The sequence below is a fragment of the Eleutherodactylus coqui genome, chromosome 2 (assembly GCF_035609145.1).
Source record: "Eleutherodactylus coqui strain aEleCoq1 chromosome 2, aEleCoq1.hap1, whole genome shotgun sequence".
Classification (NCBI taxonomy): domain Eukaryota; kingdom Metazoa; phylum Chordata; class Amphibia; order Anura; family Eleutherodactylidae; genus Eleutherodactylus; species Eleutherodactylus coqui.
The window spans coordinates 120371628-120399198 of record NC_089838.1 but is presented as its reverse complement, the minus strand read 5'-3'; the positions used below and the strand labels follow the sequence as shown (position 1 = coordinate 120399198).

The window sequence follows — 27571 nt, the reverse complement described above, 5'->3', positions numbered from 1 at the left end:
CATAGACTGACATGAGTCAACATTAGTGGAATAATCGGTTTGTGTTAGCATCAGCCCGATTTCACAAAAATCATTGTAAATCCGGGCGGTCGCATTAAATCAATGGGAGTAAAAATTAGGTTCACTAATTTGCCCTTCAGCCAAAGCCCCCCAAATGGCATGGGACTACAACCACACATCTGGGGAACACTGTGCTCCTCCAATCTGTCAAATTAGTCTACAGTGGTATAGAGGTCAATCATAGCACATGGATGTCACTTAAAACAAAAGATTTTTCATATATGGTCTTCCAGATCACAAATTGCCCCAAGGAAGACAGCAGGTGCACTGCTTGTTTTAAAAGCAATGTCATAAATTTTGCAATGGACAAATTCTAGCAGATGCAGTATGGGCTTTCTTTAAAAAAAGGTGTAGAGCTACAGCTGTTTCTTGCACTTTAGAAAATTTTCATTTTGGGAAAAGAGGAGGAAACATGGTTGAAGCAGGAGAAGGAGAGCAGCAATACCACCTTGAGGGCAGAATGCGCTCCTCATGGAAACATGAGAAGTCTAGTTCCATATTTCCATTTTAAAATATTTTTCATTTGAGAGGAAGTAAGAGGAGGACACATGGTGCAAGCAGGAGAAGGAGATCAGCACCACCACCACCACCAACATCTGCTTGAGGGAACAATGTGGTGTTTGATATAAATCTATGCTCAGTCATATGTGACTAAAAACTGCCAGTGTGCTAACTAATCAGGTGAATCTGCTATGGAGGTGCAAAAGTAAGGTAAAATCTATGCCTGGTTCATTTTTATAAACGCCAGGTAAACCACATTGTCTGTGGACAGGCAGATACATCTGCAAGTTATCACACCCCCAGCTGTGCTAAACACCCTTTCTGATAGTACACTGGTAGTGGGGCAGGTAAGTACCTCTAAAGTATGTTGTGCAAGCTCTGGCCACTCAAGTCAAAGGGGCCAACGTCATATCTGGGTACATCCATGCAGGAGCTGACATACTCTTGGACTATCATGGATAATTGCTACCTGTGTATATCAGTCCTAGCCTGTGCTTCTGCTGCACATGTGGGCTGAAAGAACTATACCACACCTCTGCTAAACTTTTCCTGCCACCGACGATGGTGCTGCTGCTCATCCTTCCCAAGCTGCAGAGTTGCAGTCCAATGCAGAGCCATCCCCTCGGCCATGTGGAAATGCTGTGCTCAAGCTTCTTAACTGTCTGTCCTAATTAATCTGCACTTTGAAGTACCTCTCCACTACCAGAATGAGATTTTGGGGGGGGGGGGGGGCTTTGTAGCCTGGGTCAAGGAGGGTGGCCACCCATTAATGATCTGGTGTTTTTAATTGGCTACACAAATGTCCTTCTGCAAGTACTTCAGCATAAAAGCACACATATGCCTCAAAGTGCCTAAGTGTGACTGCCCATATTTCTCAGGGTCAGGCCTAAGAATGTCCTAAAGCTGTTTCTGCTATCCACGCAGATTAGCTGGGAATAGTGATGGATGGAAGGTCATTTTTTGCAGTTGTCATAACTTTTGTCTTCTTTAAATTGTCGTAATTTTTATAGTCTTTAAATTTAGGTAGAGGCCCATTTTTTTCACTTTCAGTTTTATTCTTACATATCAGCTGCTTCCGACGAGCTTCTGTTTCTGCAAGCAGAGTTGTGTCATCTGCGTAATGGAGATTGTTGATGTTTCTGTCACCTATTCTCATCCCGGTTTCCAATTCGTCTAGGTCTATTTTCCGCATGATCACTTCTGCATATAGGTTAAAACCAGCCAGTGAACATCTTAATCTTATAGGTCTATGCCCTAATGATGGATGTCGATGAGGAAACCATTAAAGATTTTTATGCCGTCAATATCCACTACCCATTGCTTTTTCCACTTTTCCTTCTTCTTATTTTTTTTTAGTTTTTTGGGGAAGTTCACTTTTTTGTATAGCTTTATGTAACTTATCAGCTAACTTTGTAGTTTGCACAAAACCACTGATAGCTGTGTATTGTCTGCAAATAATTTGCAATGGCTGGACTGGTGACTTTGAATGATGTCCTGCTGACATGCGCTGTGTATATTTGCTGTTTACCTGTTTGTTTTTTGTGTTTAATATTAACAAAAAAGCACCACCAACTAAATAAGCTGCAATCACTGGGAGACATGATATGTGAGAACAGAAGGTATAGTGTATAGCTTTCATCTTTGTAAGCTATCCCTGTTTGACGCAGTGTAATTGAATTTCCAAAACCTCACTGCTAACTGGGTAAGGCCTGCAAATGAAACATAGTGGCTGGACTGTAGACTTTGAAAGACGTCTGTGGCCACAAGCAAAGAACTGCAATATTCCCCACGAAAAAGTGTATTTTGTCTGTCTGCTTTGCTGCTATATACATTGACAGCAGCAGAAATATACCCTCTCCCAAAGTACAGACCACATTTCATATAGGCATATAAATGTGATGCAGCTTCTTTCTCTGATCCCTCCAATAGAACCCCATTTGATTTCTGTGCTGGTATACAAGCTTTCACACCCAGCAGCATATCCCCAGTAGAATTAACAAATGACTGTATGTTATATAGGCATATAAATGGGATGCCACGTCATCCTCTGTTCCCTCAAATATAACCCAGTATACAAGTTTTCACATTCAGCAGTAACATATGCTTTGTAGAATATGTTTCTCTCTTAACAACAGACCACGCATTATATAGGCTTCTCCGTCCTGTGATCAACTGTAAAATGGATGCTGGTTACACTGAGCCTATGTTATATATGGCTATGTCATTTGATGCAGGTGCCCAATGAAACTTGCCCATATGGAAGATGGGGGACATATTTGGTGGCAGCAGCAAGGCAACCTGGCTTCTTGGCTGCATGCTGACCTCTGCAGGCATTATGGGAAATTCAATTTTCCTGTGATTTTTTGCCAAAAATTGGTTTGGACTAAACCAATTTGATTTTGTGAAAATCCGGATGATTTTCTCACCCAGCCAATCAAGATTTGCAACACTAGAATTAAGATACACATAGAATCTAGATCACATGAAATAATTATTCTCCTTTAGGCCTCATGCCCATAGTCGTGTCAGACTCCGCCAGTGGAATATCGCAGCAAAGTTCGACACAGCGCCGCCCAAAGACCCTTAATCACCTTTCCGTATCTGCCGCAGGAATTCCATCGGTGCGCATGCGCAGTACAGCACATGTCCTGCCGGCAGTGGGCGGTGATGCGTAATCACGTGATACTTCCGCTATGCTCACAGCAGAAGTATCACATGACGGACGGCTTCCATTGGAATTAGAGCCTAATAGCTGCGGGATAACGCAGATTTCCGCAGCAGAAATATAGCCACAGGCATTAGCCCTTACATTCCCTTAGTCAGACCTCATCTGGAATACTGTGTCAAGTTCTGGCCCCCCAAAATTAAAATAGACATAGACAAACTGGAGCAAGTTCAGAGAAGGGTTACCAAGATGGTGAGTGGTCAGCAAATCATGTCCTATGAGGAACAGTTAAAGGATCTGGAAATGTTTAGCTTGCAAAAAAGAAGGCTGAGAGGAGACTTAATAGCAGTCTACAAATATCTGAAGGGCTGTCACAGTGCAGAGGGATCAGCCCTATTCTCATTTGTACAAGGAAAGACTAGAAGCAATGGGAAGAAACTGAATGGGAGCAGACACAAATTAGATATCAGAAAAAACTTTCTGACTGTGAGGGTGATCAATGAGTGAATCAGGTTGCCACAGGAGGTGGTAAGTTCTCCTTCAATAGAAGTCTTCAAATAGAGGCTGGATAGATATCTGTCATGGATGATTTAGTGATCCTGCCTTGAGCAGTTTGTTGGACCCGATGACCCTGTAGGTCCCTTCCAACTTAATGATTCTATGATAAACAAGCTTTATTTGCTGAAACCAGAAAACCATTTTAATTATTGAAAACCAAGAATTACTACATGCATATTAAGTTCAACTTGTTTTATTGATGCTTGTTTTGTTGAATTATCCAGTTTCCTATACATGATTTATAATACCAACATTATACTTAAGTGTTATTGGCTTGATGATGATAATGATTATCGTTAATTTCAATAGTAGCCATTAAAATGAGAAATGCTATCGTTCTACTCATTGTACTTGAGAACATTTGAGAAGCATTTTCCACAGAATTGGAATAAAATAGTAATATTTCACACATTTTGTAGCTTCAGGATATTTTCAATAAATTAGTTATTGAAATCACGAGCACATTTTACAGGCGCATTTAGTATAATTCTCCTTTAAACTCCTACAAGAAAAGTCAATACCTCCTAGCAGGAAAGAGAAAAGGTTCAGTTTTACATAATACAACAAACTAAGGCTATGAAACCCATCCCTATTGAGTCAGCAGGTCAATTCCCATGATGATGCTGCCTTCCTATATTTTAGCTACCAGTTTTATGAAGGCACCCCAGGGGTCCCTTCTAATAAGTTATCTTTCCTGATAAGATAAATCCTTATGCTGTGATGGTCTCTGTTTGTAATGGGATCATTGCACATCTATTATATTATAATAATCCTGTGGTTGTGATAAGTGAGATAAATGACAGCTAAGGAAAGAGGAATATTCTATATTATTATTTGTCAGGCCATTGAAACTGCATTTTCCTTAAATGAGACTATGTACCTAGCGAGGTTATTTCCTTCAAAGTTATTGATAGCATGACTTCTGGAGCACACTTCATCAGCTTCTGCTAACACTGACTCCAAATCAAATAAAGAAGGATATTACATTAGCTAACACACATTTCCTACAGTCCAGTTTGGTTAGGAGACACTGCATATAGAATATGTTTTAAAAGATGTGACTTTTTAATTATACATCTGTGCATGATTAACCACCTTGACATACTGTGAGATACTGAGATACATTCTGGGTTATTGAAAATATTGCAAGAATGTATAAATATAATTATATAGTAATGCATTAAAAGGGGTTTTCCAGGCACAAATACTATTGATGATCATGAGGATAGGTCATCAATAATTGATCTGCTGGGATTGCTACTCAGGAACGTAACTGATGCTATGCATAGGAGTTGGAGCAGAAGTCGCTGCTCTGACCCCTGTGTAGTGGCTGGCACTTGTAACTGAAGCCTAGGGTCTCATTCAAATCAATGGGAGCTGCACCTGCAATTTCAAGCACTGGCCACTAAACAGGGGTCGGAGTAGCGGCTCAGCTGATCATCTAGGTTCCCAAGCGGCAGACCCCAGCAGATCAACTCTTGATGATCTTCTCCCTATATGGAGAGAAGAGGCTTTATGGGCCCCCTAAGGCTCCTGGGCCTGGGTGCAACCGCATCCCCTGCATCCCTTATAGTTACGCCCCTGCCTGTGACCAAATCCTGTCCCCAGTTCACCAATTGTCCTTCCTTGAACCACTTTTAGTAAGTACTAACCATTGCATAATGGTAACACTCTACAAGACCTGCCTATTTTTTAAATGCTCTGTCCCCATTTTCTATAACCACGATTTTGCCCTTAAATAAGTCGTTCAGATCCTTGCTCTTTCCCATTTTTTCTGCTTCAAAACACATCAACTTGAAGAACTGGCTGTACACCTGCAATATATCCCCCCTGTTAACAGGTAAGCAAGATAATAAGCACTATTCACTTCTTCACTTCACCAGTCAGTGGTTTTAATTGAGATATACATAGCATATAGCAAATATATATAATATTTAAAGAGATAATCAAAATTGCTATAGCATTTGTGATCTTACAATAAAATACAACCTGCATATTTTCTCCTGATTTATTTATGTGGCTTTGTCATTCTAGTCCAAATGACAAGACAAATGGTATTCTCCGAATATCCAGCAATCACGCATTTCATTGTTTTCGGTTAAAATGCATAGACAGTCTGGCAATGCAGAGCATTTGTCTTTATCTGTAGAACACCTGACAAGAGGCATGATTACTTCTGTAAGGGTATCAAAATAAAGAAAAAATGTCCTGTCCACAGCCTGGTTATTTATTATAGCTTGAAATGCTGACCGTGGCGAGGAAGCAAAAAATTGTTTAGACTGTATGAGAAAATTTTTTTTTTTCTTCCAGAGTTAATTTGGTAAACACTGATCCTACCTGCACAATCTGACACTCTTCAGCAGTAAGTAGCGCTGGAAGGTTTGCACTTATCCATGAGTCAGTTACTGGTTCCCATCCTAAGTCCTTTGCTTCCATATAAATCATGCCACACCTGAAAAATAAAATATACAGATATAGACTAACATTACACTAAACTTGCAGTCTGTTTTAAAAATTCATTTACTGTGCATTACATGTTGTCTACTGGTACCTTGGAGCAGCTATTTTAGCCTAAGGAGAGGTAAGCTACGAGGTGAGCTATTTTAGGCTAAGGAAAGGTAAGCTCATATAATGTTCTTCTTTGGTATTCATTAAAGGAAGTCAACACAAAAATGGCTTCCTTGCTGCCACTGTTCAGATCACCTATCAGATGTCTGGTTTCCCAATGCTTGATAGTGTGTTGTCCACAGGAGTATTGTTGACTGATCAGTGAAATATTCGAGTCAGGTACTCCTGACCCAATTTTATAAAAGTTATTGTGAATCAGAACAGCTGATTCTGACTCCCACTGAAATCAGTGAGGATAAAAATTGGCTGCACTTACATCTGTCTACTATGAATGTGGCTCAGATGTTAACACTGCTGCTTTTCAGGGCTGGGGTCCTAGGTTCAAATCCCATCAACGATAACATCTGCATTGACTTTGAAAAACACCATCTAGATGTTGCCTTTTGTCAAATGTAAACGTGCAACTTCAGCACTAAAAAGCAGCAGTGTTAACAACTGAGTCAGCACATTACTTTCGGTTGGAGAAGAGGAAAAGAGCAGGAAGAATAAACACAAAACACCCAGATGTTCCTCTTGGACATATTTGAACCCAGAACTCCAGCACTGCAAGCTATCAGTACTAACAACTGAGGCACCGCACCTTTCCTGTCTGTTCTAGAAGAGGAAAAAATGAAACACAAAAAGAACATAAAAACCACATCCAGATGTTGCTCTTGGACTTATTTGGACCTACAATGCCAGCACTGCATGACAACTGAGCCAACACACAATATTAAATACCATGCAAACATACAAACTGCATGCAGATGTTATCCATAATCAGACGTGCATATAGAACCTCAGTGCTGCAAGGCAGCAGTGCTAGCCACTAAACTACTTCCTTCTTATTCGCCCTTCTTCTTCTTCTTTGGTGGAGGAGGGGGGAAAAAAGGACAAGAAGGAAAGATCTTCTTATTCTCCATCTCTTTCTTCCCTTTCTCCTCCCCCTTCTCCTCCTTTTCCTTATTCTTTTTCTTCAATTTCTTCTTCATTTTCTCCACTGAGGGGAGGAAGAGAAAGAAGAAATTGGAAGAAAGAGAAGAAGGAAGAGCAAGCATGGTGGCTCAGTTCTCTGTGACCCGACCTCTGTCTTGTTTCTCATGTTGAACTTGTGCTGACTGCCCCAATCTGGACTATCTGACTATGCTCATGTTCACACCCTTAGATACTGGACTTTGGCTAAAATTATTGTCAGCCACCAAACTGCTGATTCCAGAGTAACTGCCTGGAGAATCTGCAGTGAAGCCCACATCCTCACTGGTAGGGTTGAAGGGTGAAAAACAGGTTTCCTCAGGTGTTAACTCTTTATTTGGCTTAACAGAAAAACAACACATCAGGGTCTCTCTGCAGTGACAGGAAGTATACAGCGCAAATGCCTGTCATTTGTAAGGTCATGTGAGTCTTCCACACAGGAAAATGCAGTCTAGGGACAACTTATAGTCATGTGGGTCAGGGCTGATGTGATATCACCCCGCCTCCCCTTTTTGATTGTCGGCAGCATACCACAATGAAACCTTAAAGGGGTTATCCCGCGCCGAAACGGGTTTTTTTTTTTTCAACAGCCCCCCCGTTCGGCGCAAGACAAACCCGATGCAGGGGTTTACACAAAAAACAGGATAGTGCTTACCTGAATCCCCGCGCTCCGGTGACTTCTTACTTACCTGCTGAAGATGGCCGCCGGGATCTTCTCCCTCGGTGGACCGCAGGGCTTCTGTGCGGTCCATTGCCGATTCCAGCCTCCTGATTGGCTGGAATCGGCACGTGACGGGGCAGAGCTACACGGAGCCGCTCTCTGGCACGAGCGGCCCCATTCAGAAGAGAAGAAGACCGGACTGCGCAAGCGCGTCTAATCCGGCGATTAGACGCTGAAAATTAGACGGCACCATGGAGACGAGGACGCTAGCAACGGAACAGGTAAGTGAATAACTTCTGATAACTTCTGTATGGCTCATAATTAATGCACAATGTACATTACAAAGTGCATTAATATGGCCATACAGAAGTGTATAACCCCACTTGCTTTCGCGGGACAACCCCTTTAAGGCTTAATTCACACAACTGTATATAGGCAGCTATTGTAGCTGAGTCAAAAAGTTGTTACCATCTGAAGCATTGGATTCCAATGTATTCATTCAGATGACCGATTTTTGGGTGTGTAAAAAAATTGCTCCTTAATAAATAGCACATCAGCAACCGAAAATGGTAAGATAGGTCTCTTATGGGAGCTGGGAAAAAAAGGGAGAGGGGAGGGAGTTTACCTGCATCCAACTCTGGGAAAAGAAGACAGCTGGCTCTATTTAAGCATTATCTGTCATTCTGAGGATTTCTGCTGCCCGTGGGATTTCCATGCTGCAGCGTATTTTTTCACTGATACTCTGCAGTTGCCATATGAATGGACCAAAAAGAACGAATAAAGATCGGGACTTGATCGCGGCTATTCTTCATTTATGCACTTTTTAGCCGCGATCAGCTGAGCGTAAAAACACATACAGTCATGTGAAAGAAGCCTAATAATGCAGCAGATAGCTTAAGTATGTCTTTGCTTGCTTTCAAAGACCCATACATATGTAACGAACAGGGTCAGTTCTTAAGCCAAGGAAGACAGCAGGATAAAACCTGATGATGTGTCACGGGTGGCTCTACCATCTCCTCCCGAAGGATCCAAAGCGTAGTCGGCCCAGCTGCACACAGGACCCGGTAACGAAAACCTTGCCGACTGACTTTATTACCTGTTTGCCCTCGTGACGCCAGTGCCCCTTTACAGTAAGCGAACCGAATAGCAGAGTCCACAGTCAAAGGAATAGTTTTAAACAGGAGGCACATGGTTTTCTTGCAATCTTGTGCAATCAATTTAGATTTTCTAAGACAAAGTGTTACAACAGTCTTAGGCATGACATTTCAAGTGCATTAGTACTTTTTTTCTTCTCAACGAGTTTGTATCAAGAAGTCACTCTTTTCATTCCCAACCTCGGAATATCCTCAGTCTCAGTTATCTGATGGACAATCCCTGGGGGTGCTTCTGACACTTGAAGGGAACACACCACATACTCCTCCATTTTTCCTATTATATCCTTTCTTAGGCCGCTCCAGTAACACTTAACAACTTGGTAACTCAGTTCTCATTCGCTCCCAACATTGCAGTAATTACGTGGAGGAACTGTGCATTCGCCACCACTGAACCCAGGAAAACAGGATCCGCACTCCATGCTCCCCGGAGGGGAGATATCCCATGGCCACAGGGATAGGGCTGAGATATGGCTTGGGTACCAGCATCAGATCTCCTGCCTCCTCCTCACACGTCCTCTTCTACCAACTACATCTCCACTCTCTTTTCTGGTAACGTTGACTACTGCACAACAGCATCCCACCTCCTCTCTCCTTTACCTCCCAACTACCACTCTCTCACTAACTCCTCCCCCAACATTACTGACTAACCACACATGTCACACATCCAGCAAGTTAGGGCGAAAAAACACACAACCAGAATAGGCTGAACCAACACAAAACATAGACAGACATGAATACATGTACACAGACACAATTACAATAGACAAGAGGGCAAACGTCACAGAGAGACACTCTAACTCTGGGCCACTACACATAGAAGTATACCGTAGTTAACTTTAATGGTACCAATTTCTAAAATAAAAACTTTATTTTTGACACTAGTGAATATGCTGAGTATTCAAAGTATTCAAAGTATACACTGCTTATTAAATATTTGTAATATAAGTTTCAGTGACTGGGGTAACTAAAGGAAAATTTGTAAAATGACTTTCTTGATTTCTATGGTGTTATTAAAGGACCACCTTCAGCTTTTTCCTAGATATACAACCGAAAAAAATAACATTAAAATGTCCACTGGAGCAAATCAACTGATTTGAGAAGATGGTTTGCTAATTATAGGATTACTGATCTCATCACATTGTAAGACAGGAAGACAATTTTAATACAGAACATCAATAAGCTTAGCAAAGCTTAGATTAGATGATTTATTAGTTAATGGAATATTTCAGTTGTAATGCGGATTATAATTGTGGAGAGTCTTCAATCTGCTTCTTAATAACAAACAAAAACAATTTATAGCCTTTCAAAAAATATATCAAGTAAATATAATGTTATAATATTTTCATAAATGCCTACTTGTCCGTTTAAAATGCAAACAAGAACGTTGAATACAAATTCACTTTAAATATAGAGAGGAATGACAGACTAACTATGGGCTCTGTAAATGGTGACTGTATTGAAGCGTGATGCAAACTTATTGCATGCATCAATTGTCTACTTGGTTTGAATCAGACACAGAAAAAAACACAAACAAGCAAACCAAACAAAAAATATGTTTGTAGTAAAAAAAAAACCCTATTGTGTGAGCTTAGAGACGGGGTACCCATACATATTAGATAGCTGTCTGCATAATGCTAGCTCAGCCGATAGCTATCTCTCCTATTATTCCCATTGACATGCATACTTGGTGGAGTGTGCATGTGTTCAGAATATACAGAGGGGAATTGCCTAATGTGTATGGGGATTTCAAGACAGGTGATAACATACTGCAATCATTTTGTTATTATACAGTAGTATATGATTCATATTGTGGGCAATAGAAGCTGGATTTGACTGCATACAGACTGGACCCCTAGTGGTGGCGGCACACCTTCTTGATTTTTTTTTAAACAGGTTCCTGTAGGAAAAGCTAACTGGAGATCTTAGTAAATAGAGCTTTGACTTCTGATTTAGAATTTTAAAATAAGTGATAAAATGTCTTAAAGGCATGTAACCATCATAAGTGATGACATATCATCAAAGGTAAGCCATTGTTTCATGATGAGTGGGGGTCTGCCTCTGGGGTTCCGCCAGTCCTAAAAAACAAAGTGGCAAAAGCCCATTCACCAGTTTTTCCATACAGGGTAAGGTATGTCCAACTGTTGTGCAGGGAGTTTTTTCATGGAAGTGAATAGATCTGAGTTGTATTCTCCAGTAGGCAAAAAGAAAAATGTTTGGCACCGATTTAGCCAGTAGAGCAAAATATTATTGCTCTCAGAGACAAAGATGTGATACCTTTCTTTTTTTCTTCATCGAGCATGATTTAACAAAATATCTGAAGAAACACACACATATAAACGAAATAGCAGACTCGTGAGAAGCGAGAAGCTGGCATTACAAAAAAAAACTGAATTAGGGCGGATTCAGATGAGCGTGGATTTCTCCCCTTGGGTGCTTAAAATTTTTATGCGCAATACGTAAAGAATAGAACCCATTGTTTTCCTATTTACTGATTTTGTGTGCACATTTCTCGCACACACAAAAAAAATAGGACCTGCTCTACTTTTGTGCACCTTTCAACATCAAGGGTCCCCATAGAAGTCTATGATAAGTGCGCAAATTTGCACGCAATGCGCAAACAGATGCACAATACGTTCTGCAATTCAGTGAAAAAAAAAACACATCTGGAACTCCTTTGGCTAAGGATGAGTTTTTGGAATCAAATGAAACTTTATATGTATATATTGCCAAAAGCTGAACACTTGAAGGGAGGCTCTAGTACCAGTGCCATCATCAGTGCCCAAACTATGGTTCCACGCTGTAGCAATCCAATTCTGTCATTCACGACACCACTGCACAGGAAGGTTGATGATGGGGGGGTGTCAAAGGCAGTACACATAATGGGCACCGTGAGACCAAATGTCCTTCAGCCAAGTGCCTGGAAATGTTTCCAATAGATACAGGAGTCTGTAATGAAGGGGCCACCTGTCTCTAGATGGCAGACAATGAAACAGTTGGAGCTTCTTGCCCTTGTTGAATGATCAGATAATCCTCTCTACTAGTGGTCTGTCAAGAGTGTCCTGAGCCCAGTCACCTTATATGTGTGCACTCACACTTTCACTGGTCTCAACAACTCCTAACAGTCCACGGCCTAGGTGGTGGGCAGTTCGTCAATACGACCATCCAGCTTCTCACATTCCAATAATGAGACTCTCTAATTCTGTTAACTGGGCGAATTCTCTTCAATTGCATTGTAGAGGCATGTTTAGAGGTCAACAGGAGCTACACAAGTGGAAAAAGACATCCATTTCCCACAAGTAGCCCTTGAGAGCTTTTTTATAGCTCAAGGATGGAACCACTTTTAGGGACTTCGGTGGCAAGACCATAATTCTAATCAAACCACAACTCTAATCATTTGCATATCTGCCTAAGATTTAACTGCATGCCACGTTTTGCAGCAAAATGGCAACTCCCTCTAGCTGCTTGATTTTTTGGACAAAGAGTGTAATTGATAAAACTTTTGTTTAACTTATTTTTTGTCCCAATATTGGACTTGAACTTGTGATTGCTTTAACTCACCTGCAGTATAATGTAATATCACAGGCATGGCTTGATAGACAATCAGCCATGGCAGCACCAAAGTCCTTCAGAAAGCCCCAGGCTCCCATGGCAAATAAATCTCATTGTGGGGATCTGCTTGGGACCCTGCAAAAGCAATCTGGGTATTTGCATGCCATTAGCAGAACTGACAAGGGCATTCACAGGATTAATAGCCGTGATCAGCTTCAACACTGATCACGACTGTTGCTGGCAGGTGTCAGTTGTGAGAAACTGCCAGCACCTGCATTGTATGGAGGGTGATTGGTTCCCAATTTCCCTCCATACAAACCCTGTATGCACAGCATGTAACATTAAGGGGTTAAAAGATATTTTGGCTTATTTTTAAGCTTTAAGTCCTCTATCATAGTGTCTTTGACAGAGTTTGTATGCAGGTTTTTAGGGTAACGATTTGAGCAAATAGAGAATTTTTCTCTTGATCTTGTCCATAGCATAATTAACCCCCCTCTGATGCATGCTTTATGCATTACCTGGGAGTAATAAGTATAGTCTTTGACTATAATTAATAGTTAATAGTTCATAATTATCCAGAAATCTCTGAGACAGAGGTCAGTGAGAGCTGGTTTACGTTTATGTAGATGTTTTTGAGAAATTGAGGATGCCTGTGAGGTGGTATCTCTTGTTGGGTCAAAAACCATATTAATGTCTGCCCCATAACTATTAGGCCTTCAGCAAACTCTGGGAGCTTTTTAAGTGAGCAGAGCAACCTAATAACTTGATTTTGGTTTGGTCATAATAGATAGCGAATGAAATTTTAGTGTGTGCAATGGAGCCCTTTAAAAATACATAACGATTCCCTAGATCAAGAAGGGAGACCAAAGGTGTGAAAGGGATGTTTTTCCCAATAGCAATGGACATTCCTCTAGAAGCAGAGGTATGTGTGCTGTGAGACCACTTATCATATGTGGCAAGTTAGTAATATAATCGACGTTTAAGCAAATAGCAGATAGGTATAAACCATTAGTTGGTTTCCAAGAACATTACTGTGTAGCAAAGGTCTTAGACCACGCGAGCAACTCTCACCTGTTTGTGTGTGGGGGGACAAGGTGAACATGCCCTATTAGATTTCTAATTGTATCAAAAGTGGAAAAGATAATATCATCCTATTACATTTGATACATCTTACTCCTGTGTTGCTTATCCAACATACATGTTCCCCTATGTGTCCTCTGGGCTGCAGGCACCTCTCTATCCTTCCCTGTTTGCTACAGCTCATGCTCAGTTCATTTGCTAGAGTGTGACAATGTGAGCAGCGCAATGGAGATTAATAATGATAGCCCCACACATTTCTGTGCATACTGTTTGCATCTCTCTCTAGAATCTGAGACAGATATACAGATATGCATTCAGTTTTGCAGTCATAAATATAGTCTAAATGGGAAGATAGAACAATACCTCTGCAGACCCACCGATTGGAAGGCAGCATTCTTGCAAGTTAATGTCAGACTTTTTAAACAATGACTGGGATTCGTGAGCCAAAGCCAGAATAGCCATGCACAGACAGCTGTTTCAAGGTAATTGCCGCTCATCAGTGTGCAGTAGGTTTCTGGCTTGACTAGTGAGATTGTCACAATTTTGGTTCAGGTTTGGACCCTTTTATTATGACCAGTACAGGCAGGTAGTGTAATCAGGGGAAGCCTGAGGTCTGTACATAGGTATATCAGTTTGCATTATGGAGGAGTAGGCAGGTAGCATAGTCATAGGAAGCCAGAGGTCAGTACACAGCTATATCAGTTTGCAGTACAGAGGAGCAGGCAGGTAGTGTAGTCAGGGGAAGCCAGAGGATGGTACACAGGTATATCGGTTTGCACTATGGAGAAGCAGGCAGGTAATGGAGCTTGACTACACGCTTTGAGCACAATAATCTGCGTTCCAATAGGTGGTATTGTTCCATCTTCCTATTTGCATATTTCCCAGAGGAGCATGGATAGCTTTATAAGTCTCCTCACACACCTTTTAGGTGCTCTCCTAATGGAGAAATGATACCTTTCCTGACTATAAATATAAATGGGATTCATCATCCTTCCACATTAAAGGCAACTATATCAACTAGTAGCAAGTAAATGCTACTAGTCTCCTCATTATCCCACAACCCTAAACGGCTCTTTGATACTTTTCACTCCCTTCTCGGCCCTAAACCGCAGCCCCCGGTGACGGATCTCAGTGCTGTAGAGCTGGCTGCCTATTTCAAAAAGAAAATTGATGACATCCGTCAGGAAATAACTTCCCAATCCCAGACTAGCCCTGACCCTAGTCTTGTCAGCACTGCATCTAGCTCCTGCTCAATGTCTGTACTCAGACCAGCGACAGAGGAAGAAGTCTCCAAACTGCTCTTCTCTGCTCGCCCCACCACCTGCGCTAGCGACCCTCTCCCCTCACACCTCCTCCGATCCCTCTCCCCAGTGGTCATCTCCCATCTCACCACTATATTCAACCTCTCTCTGACCTCTGGCATCTTTCCCTCTTCTTTCAAACACGCCATCATATCCCCACTGCTAAAGAAGCTGACTCTTGACGCGACTGACGTTGCCAATTACCGACCCATCTAAAACCTCCCCTTTATCTCCAAACTACTTGAACGGCTGGTTTACTCCCGCCTTGTAAGCTGTCTATCAGAGAACTCTCTCCTCGACCCCCTACAGTCTGGCTTCCGACCCTAACACTCGACAGAAACTGCCCTTACAAGGGTATCAAACGACCTACTGACAGCCAAATCGAGGGGCGACTATTCCCTACTGATCCTCCTCGACCTCTCCGCAGCATTTGACACTGTCGACCATAAACTCCTCCTCAGTATGCTTCGCTCCATCGGCCTAAAGGACACCGCTCTCTCCTGGTTCTCCTCCTACCTATCTGACCGCTACTTCAGTGTCTCCTTTGCTGGCTCTACCTCCCCTCCTCTTCCCCTTGCTGTTGGGGTCCCCCAAGGCTCAGTCCTCGGCCCCCTCCTTTTCTCTATTTACACAGCCCCTGTTAGACAAACCATCAGGAGCTTTGGCCTCCAATACCACCTCTATGCTGATGACACCCAGCTATATACCTCTTCCCGTGACATCTCTGCACCTTTCCTCCAAAACATCACCAACTGTCTGTCTGCTGTCTCCAACACTATGTCCTCTCTCTACCTAAAACTAAACCTCTCTAAAACTGACTTACTGGTATTTCCACCCTCCACAAACCGACCTCATCCTGACATCTCCATCTCAGTGTGTGGCACCACCATAACTCCCAAACAGCATGCCCGCTGCCTTGGGGTCATATTCGACTCCGATCTCTCATTTACCCCATACATCCAATCTCTCGCCCGAACATGTCAGCTGCACCTCAAGAATATCGCAAGAATCCGCTCTTTTCTCACCATAGACACGCTGAAAACACTTGTTGTTGCCCTCATCCACTCACGACTCGATTATTGCAACTCACTGCTGATCGGCCTCCCCTGCACCAGACTCTACCCTCTCCAATCCATCCTGAATGCCGCAGCCCGGCTCATATTCCTGTCCAGCCGCTACTCGGACGCCTCTGCCCTGTGCCAGTCACTGCACTGGCTGCCCGTTAAATACAGAATTCAATTTAAACTTACTACCCTAATCCACAAAGCCCTCCACAGTGCAGCGCCCCCCTATATTGCCTCCCTCATCACAATCCATCACCCAGCCCGGCTCTCCGCTCGGCAAATGAAACTAGACTGCACACCCCTCTAATTCGAACTTCTCACTCCCGCCTCCAAGATTTCTCCAGAGCAGCACCAGCCCTCTGGAACGCATTACCAAAGGATACCCGGGCAATCCAGGACTCGAAAAACTTCAGGCGTGCTCTAAAAACGCACCTTTTCAGGGAGGCATACCGCATACCCTAAACCGACTCCTCTGTATGCCACCTGATAACATGCTCCCTGACCTATTGACTGCAATCCCTGCTAGCTGTCATAAACTGCCCCTGCAGTCATACCGATTCTGCCGTCACACGGCCAAACATCTGACCATTGTTTGTGTATAGAATCCCTCACTCTCCACCTCGCCATACCGTGCACATCTCCAGCCCCTTTACCTTCTGTATCACCCCATTACTTGTAGTATGTAAGCTTGTTGGAGCAGGACCCTTCCCTATTGTTTCCACCAACTGATTACGATTGTAACCGTGGTTCTGTAATTTTTTGTACTTTTGTCTTTCTGTATTCCCCCTGTCTATGTAAGCGCTGCGGAATATGTTGGCGCTATACAAATAAAGATTATTATTATTATTATTATTATAAATGCTACTAAATAGAGTAATATGTGATACTGAGGTGTGTATTTTTTTAATCACTGGCTTGGGTGGCTTTTATCCTGAGCAAGTTCTGCTGCAGATCTGAAGTCAAGAAATGCGTAGTGAAAGCAGGGGAAAACTAAACAACAAAGAAGCAATGTGAGCTTCTCTGAGGATGCTTGCTTTGGGCTGAAGATGAGGAAACAGTACATGCGCAGATTCCTTATCTTCTAATCAGGACAAGCATAGATAAATGATCTCTTGAACACAGGGCTAAAGGGCATTAAACCATATATCCAGTAGAAAACAAAAGTAAGCAGACAGCTGGAATGGTTTTTTGGGGGAGGGGGAGGGGGTAGAGGGGAAGGTAGAAGCCTGCAGAGTTATAAGAAATTAGTGTATTTTCAAACATTGTAGATACCCTCTCGTTTGTATATAGCTATCCTTTCTATTTTATAATACACTTGGCCCCCTTCCGAATAAATCTTTTAATAATTGCCTGATTGCCATTAGGGAGTCGGGAAGGAATTTTCCCCCTAATGGGCTAATTGGCTCCTGCCTCTTGGGTTTTTTTGCCTTCCTCTGGATCAACAGCATAGGAGGATAAACAGGCTGAACTAGATGGACATTGTCTTCATTCGGCGTTACATACTATGTTAATATTAGGAAGGCTAAATACAGCTCTGAATCTTCACTGAGTTTTCAAAGAAAGTTGGCCAGGCAGTCTCAGTTTGCAGCTCCCTACGTGCCCAGTGTCCACCCCAGCAATGCTCAATTACTGCTTTATTAAAGCAGTAAATAGCACAGTTTTAGTTAAAACATCACCGGAACTTCTCCTGGTAATCCTAGTCCTGGCTATGTTTGCTCCTGGTACCACCAGCACCTTTGAGTCCACATCCCTTAGCCCCAAGAGTGATGTTTTACCAAAAGGATGAATTTTAGTGCATGCAGTATTTTTCAAATATGTGTGTATTATATACACCCATGTAAATAGATTCATAGATTTTTCATTAGCTATGTATTATAATTCGCAAAACACAGATGAAATTCAGATATGAAATACATTCATCTGAAAAAGGCCTTAATCGGTATACGAATGGATAAGTGTTCTAATTCTGAACACATTATCATTATTATATCATTGTATAAGATGTCTAGACTTTCCTTACCTACTCACAGTAGCTGGAGATGCTTGTTCCAGATCTAGCACCTCAAAAATCATGTTCTGCTGGGGACTCATTTGAATTATTTCTCCACTCATCAGGCAGAGCTAAATGTTTAAAAATATAATGTAATCAATAAAAATGCAGGTGATATTCAACACAATGATTCACATACGTGAGACCAGGCTCTAGCGTCTGGATAAAAACAGCAACTTGAAGAGATTGTCCAAGTTGTATTTTCTCTGTAAAACCCCTTCCCTATGCACGGTATTATTGTATCTTGTCACCACCAGCAGAAGGGGTTGAGTGCTAGTGATGGGCTTTATCCGCCCACATGCTGCTGATTGGCTGTGTGCAGCTAGGCCCTCAAAGGTCCTAGCAGTGTGGGAATTAAATTCATGTTGGGATGGTGGTTTAGGTTAAGGGGTTGTTTCAGTGTTAGGGATTACATTAGTAGCTGTTAATCCTTCCATGTCAGAGCCGGCTTCATTAACATGGAAAGATTTACAGCAAATAATATAACCCCAAGACTGAAACGACCCCTCACCCTAACCCTCAATGACAGGCATACTGTCACCCAGTGCTGTCCCTGTTCCCCTCCAGCCTGCCCCTCCCCCTCCCTCACCCCCTGTCACCCAGTAATGTGCTTCCGTCGATCCCCCGCTGATGCTGTATCCCTGCTCCCCTGCAGCCAGTTATGTTAGTACATGGGGAAGTGTGTTTACAGAGAAAATACAACCCTGTTAAGCCAGGGCAGGTGAAGAACAGCAGAGGAAGCAAAACAAAATCAAACTGGTCCAGGCTGATGGCATTAAAGGGGTTGTCCGGCCATAAACATTAGGTCTCATTACTTCTGTTTGCCCAATACAATGCACTTTGTAATATACATTGTGCATTGTAAATTAGGCAAACAGAAGTTATTCACTTACCTTTTGGAGTGCCCCCCCCTGTGTTGCTCCTCGGTTGCCATTGGTTCCGACAAGTCTCTTGTCCTCTTCTTGTCGGGCCAGCTCCAGGTGTTTTCTGCACGGGGAAGCGCTTCTTCTACTCCGCGCATGCGCAGTAGATCCTCTTCTGCCGGCTGCTTCAGGAAGCTCTAGTCTGCCTGCAGGGGACGCGCGGCCGCGGGATCTTCAGCTGACAGGTAAGGGGAGTGGAGGAGGGGGAGTGGAGTGGAGTGCCGGTCTCTCACGGGGGAGGGGTGCTGCGAGCTGTCAGTAGTCAGGGGTGGGGGTGGGGAGGTGTAGGGGTGACAGACCTGTCAGTCAGTAGTCCCGGGATGGAGCTGTCAGCCAGTGGGGGGGGGGGGGGAGGATGCTGCTGGTCGGAGCTGTCAGCCAGTGGGGGGGAGGATGCTGCTGGTCGGAGCTGTCAGCCAGTGGGGGGGGGGGGAGGAGGATGCTGCTGGTCGGAGCTGTCAGCCAGTGGGGGGGGGAGGGGGCTCTGCTGGTCGGAGCTGTCAGCTGGTGGCTTGCGGGGGAGGGGGGGCACTGGAGGGGGACACTGTGGGGTGCATGTGTGGAGGGGGCTGTGTGTGTGTCAGTCATGTTTGGTGCTACTTTCACTTTCAATAGCTGAGGATGCGATTCTCTGCTATTAAAAGTGCTGCTACAGATCACGATCCTGCTAGAGCTGTGACAGCTGTTAGCAGGAGATTCCTTCATCTCCTCAGCATGTCCCCTCATTACTGGACACTGTGACAGGGCTGTCACAGTATCCAGTGATGAGGGGACATGCCAGGGAGATGAAGGAATCTCCTGTTACAGTTGTCACAGCTCTAGCAGCAGATCGCACTGCTCTCCCTGCCCTCTCATTGCTCTGAATGGGACCGGACGGCTGCCGCCTCTATTCAAAGCAGTGAAGCGTGCGTCTGCATTATGACGCCGGTCCTCCAGTCATGTGACCGGTGTCATCGGGAGCGCGCACGCTGAGGAGAGAGAGGCAGCAGTGCATCATGGGAACTACCCAGCGGCGCCATCTTTGAAGAATTCTTCAGGCAAACTTTATAAAGGGAAGAAAAGGAATGAAAAGGTAAGCAGAATATCGATTTTTATGGGAAAGGCTGTTGTGTGTGATGCTTCTACTCCACAGGGCATTAATGGGGGGAAAAAAAATCAGTTTGGGCGGCGGACTACCCCTTTAAGTGTCCTGTCTCAGCATGAAGAAAAATTTTCTGAAGGACAGCCTCTGTCTCAGTTGTGGAGCCTATAGACAGGTACAAAAAAAACTGTTATACCAATTTTTGGACATTTTTATAATGGCATTGTACTGAATTAATTGAGATCTCCGGGGAAAATCATTGGATTACCAAACTTGGAGGCAAATCCACTGCATTGCTAGAGATGAAAACTGAGATCAGTCAATTATTAGGAAAGAGGGAATCACTTGATGGGAACTATATGATTGTCCTACTTGAACAAAAGAGAATACAAGGTTGCAGGGGTGGAAACGGGCTTAACTAGATGGACATTGTCTTCTTTCAGCCTAAGATACTATGTTACTATGCAGATAGTGTACATAGTGGTACATAGGAACAAAAAAACTTCCTTGATACTTGAATTAAAGTAAAAATGGTAATAGTGGTATTAGTAAATCCTGATTTTCAGAAACCCATTAAATGGACTTATATATATATAGTATAATGTTTGTTTCTGTACAATAATACAAAGAGAAAATTACTAGTATGACAATGTAATCAATGAGGAAAATAGGAAGAAATATCAACATTGATAGGAGCATTGCATTGTTCTATAAATACCTTTTTATTATCATCTAAAACAGTGTTCATGTTTTCTACCCAAACGGCATCCACTGGCCCATCAAATATGCACCATTTTCTGCATTTTGTGTTGCATGTAGCGTGACTCCGGAACACACTAGCTAATACACCTAGAGAAACAGAAATATTGCTTAATACTTTCCTGATATTGATATATGGAAACATACGAGCTGAATATTGCCTGAATTCAGGATTCTTTTTTATGTAGATGATAGATGAACGTAATAGAAATTGCATCCCTCAGGTGGATTTTTCCCTCTTTTACTAATGCATGTATTCCTATTTGTAGTATATTTTTACTTTTTATGATAGTCAATAAGGCATGTGAATGCTCTTAACTTTGTGATATTTCTTCCTAGACCTTCTGTACATGTTTAAACACCTCCTCACTTAACAAAGAAATCAATCTAATATGCTACAGTGACTTCACACAAGAAATTGGTGGAGGAACATGTTACAGTCCTGTAGCCTTAGCCTATGGGCATTAAGCTGTGAGAGGAGAGCGGGAACAACAAATGTAAGGCATAATAGGTCTGACGTCACACCTGAAATAGCCCATCCACTCAGAAAACATCTAGTAAAAAAAAAATTGAACTTACAGAAATGGTGGAAAGGAACATACTTCAACCTATGCAGGTTACAAACACAATTTAAATATTGATTGTAATTTTTGTAAAAATGAATTAAAAAATAGTCTTTATATTGATTACCACATTAATAACCAAAGTGAATAGTAGTTACTTATATGTTAAATAGATTCAGAAATGTTTACGTCATTAAGGGCTCATGCAGATGAGCGTAGTTTTCTGCGCTGCTAGAAAAGCTCGCTGCTAATAGTGCTGTTAAAGATTGCGTGAACAGGTTTGCTCAAAGTCCCTGAAGCAGCCCGTTCACATGCGGGCTGCGGGCTTTCAAGGCTCCCGTAGGAGCCTATGTAAAGCAGGCAGCAAAGATAGAGCATGTCCTATCTTTGCCCACACCTCAGAGCCGACATGCGACTTTGCACTTGCATGTCCTATCTTATGTTAGGTGTGCAGGGTTTCGGGCACCTAACAATCTCCATGTGAATGCTTCTATAGGAACCTCTAGCCCTAGCAGCGCAGAAAGCTATGCTAGTCTGCATGAGCCTTGAGTATCAGGTATTCATGTGTTAATGAAGTTAGTTTAGGTATTCACAGAATTCATAACTAGATTAGAAATAAAAACATAATAGTAATAGTAAAGGCCCATTTACACACAACAATTATTGCTTAAAATTCAGTCGAAAGCCATCTTTTGAGCGATAATTGTTGCGTGTAAATGTGCCATCTTTCACTTTTCTGCCGAATGATGGATTTCAGTTTGGCATGAAATCCGTCGTTTAGCAAAACAGCTGATAAGCAGTACCGCATGCAGTGTTCTGCCCGGGGAGAGCTGATTACAGCTGATTACATTGTCTCAGCTGTCAGCCCTGTGGCAGAACAAAGGGAGTTTATTCAGAGAACAGCAGGTGATCTGTTCCCTGTCTATAGCTCCTGGTGGCTCACACACTACTAATTGGTACTAATAGGCATTAGTATCAAGTAGTAGTTTATGCAAAAATGATCATTCAAAAGCCATGTTTTGAGCGATCGCCTTTATGTCTAAATGCGCCTTTAGCTTTCATAGGATGATTCTGGGTAGCAATACACATCTATATCACAAAGTAATATAAAACAAAACTTAATAGAAACAAAAGCAAAACTCAAAAATGTTAATGAAGATGCATTACAAAGACATGTCATGTTATATTTTAACCTCCTATGCTATGTAATAGTGATTGGGTAGCATCTTTGCAGAATCGGCAAAAAAATTAATTCTATGTTTTCCCCAACATGTCATCCTATTCAGCCAATAAATGCCAATCTTATTGGCTAATCTTTGTACACCAAGCCTATAGTCTATTGGAAAGAGCCATTAATACTTTTTAACCTTAACTTGCCCTTCACACCTAAGTTACAATTCTAGTTTCTATTTTATTGTGTCTTAAAATAATATGAAATTGCATTTCAGAAGCTTAGTACTTTTCACAGAGACACTTAAATTTCATTATTTTTGACAGCAGAATTACAAAATCTCTGGAACAAAAATGTGCTCTTTCATTGCATCACTCTGGCCTGAAGCCTTGGAGTTTATCACAGGAGCAAGATATGCATTGCCTCTCTATGATAAGGGTTATCAGTTCCCTGCAAATATAAACAGATATGTCGCAGCCTGGCATCTGCCAGACACTCATGAATAGTGGAACAATTTACATTTAATTCTCTTTGTCTGTATTCTCCTATGCATGCATATCAAAGAATAGATTGAGCAATTACTATTTGATATTTTGTATTATTCACAGTTAAAAACAATGCATGTAATAGTTGCTTTTGTTTTAAAGACATACAGACCCACATCACTGCACACATAAATAGAAAGGCAACCTGCTAAATCTTTTTGTGTGTGTTTACACTCCATAAAATGGAGATATGGCTTGACAGGTAAAAAAAAAAAGTAAAATGGTCCCATCTTTCACAAAGCCAAAATAGTGTCTTACACACATCACGATTACTGTAGTTGCCTAATTGACTGTTAAACATGGAAGTCAAATATATAATTATATCTCTTTCTACTCCCATAAGTAACAAAGGCAACACACCCCGTTTCATTTTAGGTGTCTAGAAAGGTTCTACAGTTTAGTTTTGTGTATAATGCTATTGACAAAACTCTTTTGAAAATTGAAGCCGTTTCAACAACAAGAAAAATACAGAGAAAACAGAAACCGTGAAACAAACAGATGTGTAGCTATATGGTGTTTAAAGGCAGCGGCTGCATGAAAAGACACTAGCTGTAGACGAACATGGTTTTCTCCTGTTATGAAGCCGTGATAATTACAAAACGAAACCATTGATTTCAATAGGCTTTCAGTGGTTTCGTTTTCACTAGCTCTTTTTCGGATGTTAATTGTACGGCCAAGAAAGGATAAGACCTGCCCTATCTTCTCCGCACATAATGAATACATCGTGTGGGAAAGATCGGACAGCGCCTATCTTCCCGTGGCTCTGGTGCGGAGTTTGAAATGCCGCAGAAGGGGAAGAAATTCCCCTTGTTCAGGCGCAACTACGTTTCATGCCAGCGTGCATAGTTGCGCCTACACTCATCTGAATCTGCCTGTATAAACAGCTCATGGCTGGAGGAAGCCAGTTATAGGTTATGCATTGAGAGCTAAGAACTGCAAGCTAAAGTGGCCATACACATTGATATGGCTCAGTCAAGCCCGCCTGTCCTGTTACCTAACACTGTTTTTCCCAAATAATAAGACCTACCCTGATAGCATATTAACTTATTCCACAAGACTCCTGCTCGATTCGCAACCTGATTGGTTGTTTGGTGAATCAGCCAACTCAAACAACCAATCACTGTGAATCAGCCAATCCAAACAACCAATCAGGTTGCTGGAATTGTGAATCAGCCAACCCAAACAACCCATCAGGTTGAAGGTCATCCTTACAGCAATCTTAATTGCGATTGTTTATGGAACATTTCACTGATAATGGGATTTTTCTTCAATTATATTATCACAAATTGTCATTTTTAGATATAAATTGTTTTAGAATGCTATCCACATAAGAAACTATAGGACGGCTTGAGAATTCTATGGAACATGCAATGTGAAAGAAAAGGCGCTTTGTGATAGCCACATTTTGCTCAGCAGTGAAAAGTTGTGTTTTCATTATTTAATGTTCTTTCCATTTTATGGCGGAATTTAACCTGAGAAATAAAATGAACATTACTTTGAAAAGACAGAAATAGAGTGAAGTAGTAACACATAAATGGCATTCATGAACTGCTGACTTTTCATTAGCTCCATATTATATGTACAGTGTATATCTTGTGTATTAAAGTGACCTTCCGGGCTTCAACTAAAGCCCCATTTACATGCAATGATTATTGCTCAAAATTTGTTCAAAAAATCGCATATGAGTGATAATCGTTGCGTGTCAACGCTGCCATTGTTCACTCTTCTGCTGAACGATGATTTCATCGATAAATTTCATTGTCCAGCTGGGGAGAGATAATAGGGACCACACGCTGTGTTCTGCGTGGGAGTCGGAGATTATATCGTATTCTGCCCACAGCCCCGTGCAAGAACAATGGAGCTGTGTGCAGAGCTCAGACCACATACTGTGCCCTGCAAACAGCTCCATGGTGGCCATTTTACACACAAATGAAGCTGATAAAGGGTTAATGGACATTAGTGTCCATTAACACTTTATGTAAAATGATCGCTAAAACTATGTAAAAGTATGTATCATTAGTCTAAGACACTATACACTGCTTTGATTGGCCACTTACTGCCCACATGACCAGTGCTGACTAGTCATAGCAGCATGTAATGTCTTAGACTACCAATGCATAATAGTGCACAGCGTACATCAGGTAACCAGAGAAGTGGTGTGGCCATCATTGTTTGTCCAGGACTGGGGGATTGCTTTAATAAGAAAGGGAAGCATGGTCCTTTAGCGTTTTATGAGAACTGCTAATGTGATAATGGAAAGCACTGATTACTGAAGTTGACCGGTAATCACATTTGCGTATGTCTTAATACATTTAATGCAATACAATTTATTTTAATTGCTATTGTCATTCATGGTAGTCTCTTGTTAAGCATTGCAAAACTGAATTATATCACAACATTATCAGGTTATTGAACTGAAATATCTATGAAAGTAAGGACTTTAATTGCTTAACTTTTCATATATGTTTTTGCCTAGTAAGACACTTATTATGTCTGTGTTGCAGATTTATTTTAAGAAGACGTCTTAGAATAAAATGTTTTTCTGGATAAAACTATAGTATGTAGTAAAAGGAGAACTAGCAGAAATGATTACTAGTTGGCTTAATTGGATTGCAATAACTCAATACTCTTCCATAAATTTTTGATTAGCATTACATTTTTAACCCAACAGGTCGCCAAGTAACAGTTTTTATCTGATCATTTCAGCATTAAAAATACATTAAGCCTTTTTCCCCTGTGAAGCGGATGGCATAATTCTCAATAAGCTTCACTTTGCAAAAGAAATATTGATATATACCTGTAATCTCTTGTCTCAAAACTGATAAAGCTGTATGCAATCCAAATTAAAAGTCGCTGCAATATGTCTGGCAAATAATAATCAATTGCAGCACACTAATTAATACAATTATCAAGTCCCTCGTCCACCTTACATCCAAAATTATCAGAATTTTGCAGTCGAGTTAAGATTGCTGTATACCAGAATAAGTGTTCAGCAAAATACATCACCTCTAAAAGTATTTGATGAGAACAACTAAACATGACATCGTGATGTATTGTGTATGAACCAGGGAAGGTTGGATGAACAAGTACCGTAATCGTTACTATAACATGCAGACTCAAGTTTCCTCTGTGCTTGTATTTCCTCCCACATTTAGGGCTCAGTCAGACGGGCGTTTTTTCGCGCGATTTGTGCATGCGCATGCGTCCGTCGATTTTATAAAACCATTGCTTTGCAATGGTATCGGACACATGGGCGCTTTTATGCGCTCGTCCGATAAATTATAGAACAGAAATCGCAGATCGCACCTATCTGCGATTCCTGTTCTCTTCTCTATATGCGCTCAATGGGCCGGCGGCAGCAGCGCCGACCCCATTGAGAACATATAGTAGACAAATCATTCTCCTCTGCCACAGCTGTAACAGCTGTGGCAGAGAAGAATGATGTTTGCCCATTGAATTCAATGGAGCCGGCAATACAGCCGGCTCCATTGAAAGCACTGGGCTGCCGGCGATCGCGGGATGAATTTTCGGGAACGGCTTAAATATATAAGCCCTTCGCTGAAATTCATCCAGAAATGTGTAAAAACAACAAAAAAATATATACTCACCTTGTCCCGGCAGACGGAGTTCAGCCGCGGCCGGCGGCAGTTCTCCTGAACTGCTCAGAGTAGTATTCAGCAGACGGGGATTTAAAATCCCCGCCTGCTGAATGAGCTGCCTCTGATTGGTCACAGCCTGACCAATGAGAGGCAGCTCTCACTCACACCCATTCATGAATTCATAAATGGGTGAGTGAGTGCTGCCTCTGATTGGCTCAGCGCAGGGACCAATCAGGGGCAGCTCTCACTCACACCCATTCATGAATTCATGAATGGGTGTGAGTGAGAGCTGCCTCTGATTGGTCAGGCTGTGACCAATCAGAGGCAGCTCATTCTCTGAGCAGTTCGGGAGAACTGCCGCCGGCCGCGGCTGAACTCCGTCTGCCGGGACAAGGTGAGTATATATATTTTTTTGTTTTTACACATTTCTGGATGAATTTCAGGGAAGGGCTTATATATTTAAGCCCTTCCCGAAAATTCATCCCGCGATCGCCCGCAGCGCATTGCTTTCAATGGAGGCAGCTATATTGCCGACTCCATTGAATTCAATGCGCTGGACAGCTCCGGCCCGTTTCTATTGAAAAGCGGCTAGGAGCAGTATTTGCGGGCGATTTTTCGGCCCTGGTCACGCGATTTGCGGATGCGCATCCGTCATGCGATCCGCAAATCGCGGTAAAAAACGCCCGTAGGACTAAGGCCTTAAAAGCG

General features: G+C 42.1%; 1 protein-coding gene across 1 annotated transcript in view; it reads right to left on the bottom strand.

Annotated features, from left to right (window-relative positions):
- LOC136610023 (dynein axonemal heavy chain 3-like) overlaps positions 1-27571 on the bottom strand; it is a 1175415-nt gene that overhangs the window by 568726 nt on the left and 579118 nt on the right. The window contains exons 35-37 of the mRNA XM_066589293.1: positions 20945-21075; positions 18193-18293; positions 6122-6236 (exon numbers count right to left, since the gene is read on the bottom strand). Coding sequence (XP_066445390.1) covers positions 6122-6236; positions 18193-18293; positions 20945-21075 — 347 coding nt within the window. The remainder of the gene's footprint in view (positions 1-6121; positions 6237-18192; positions 18294-20944; positions 21076-27571) is intronic.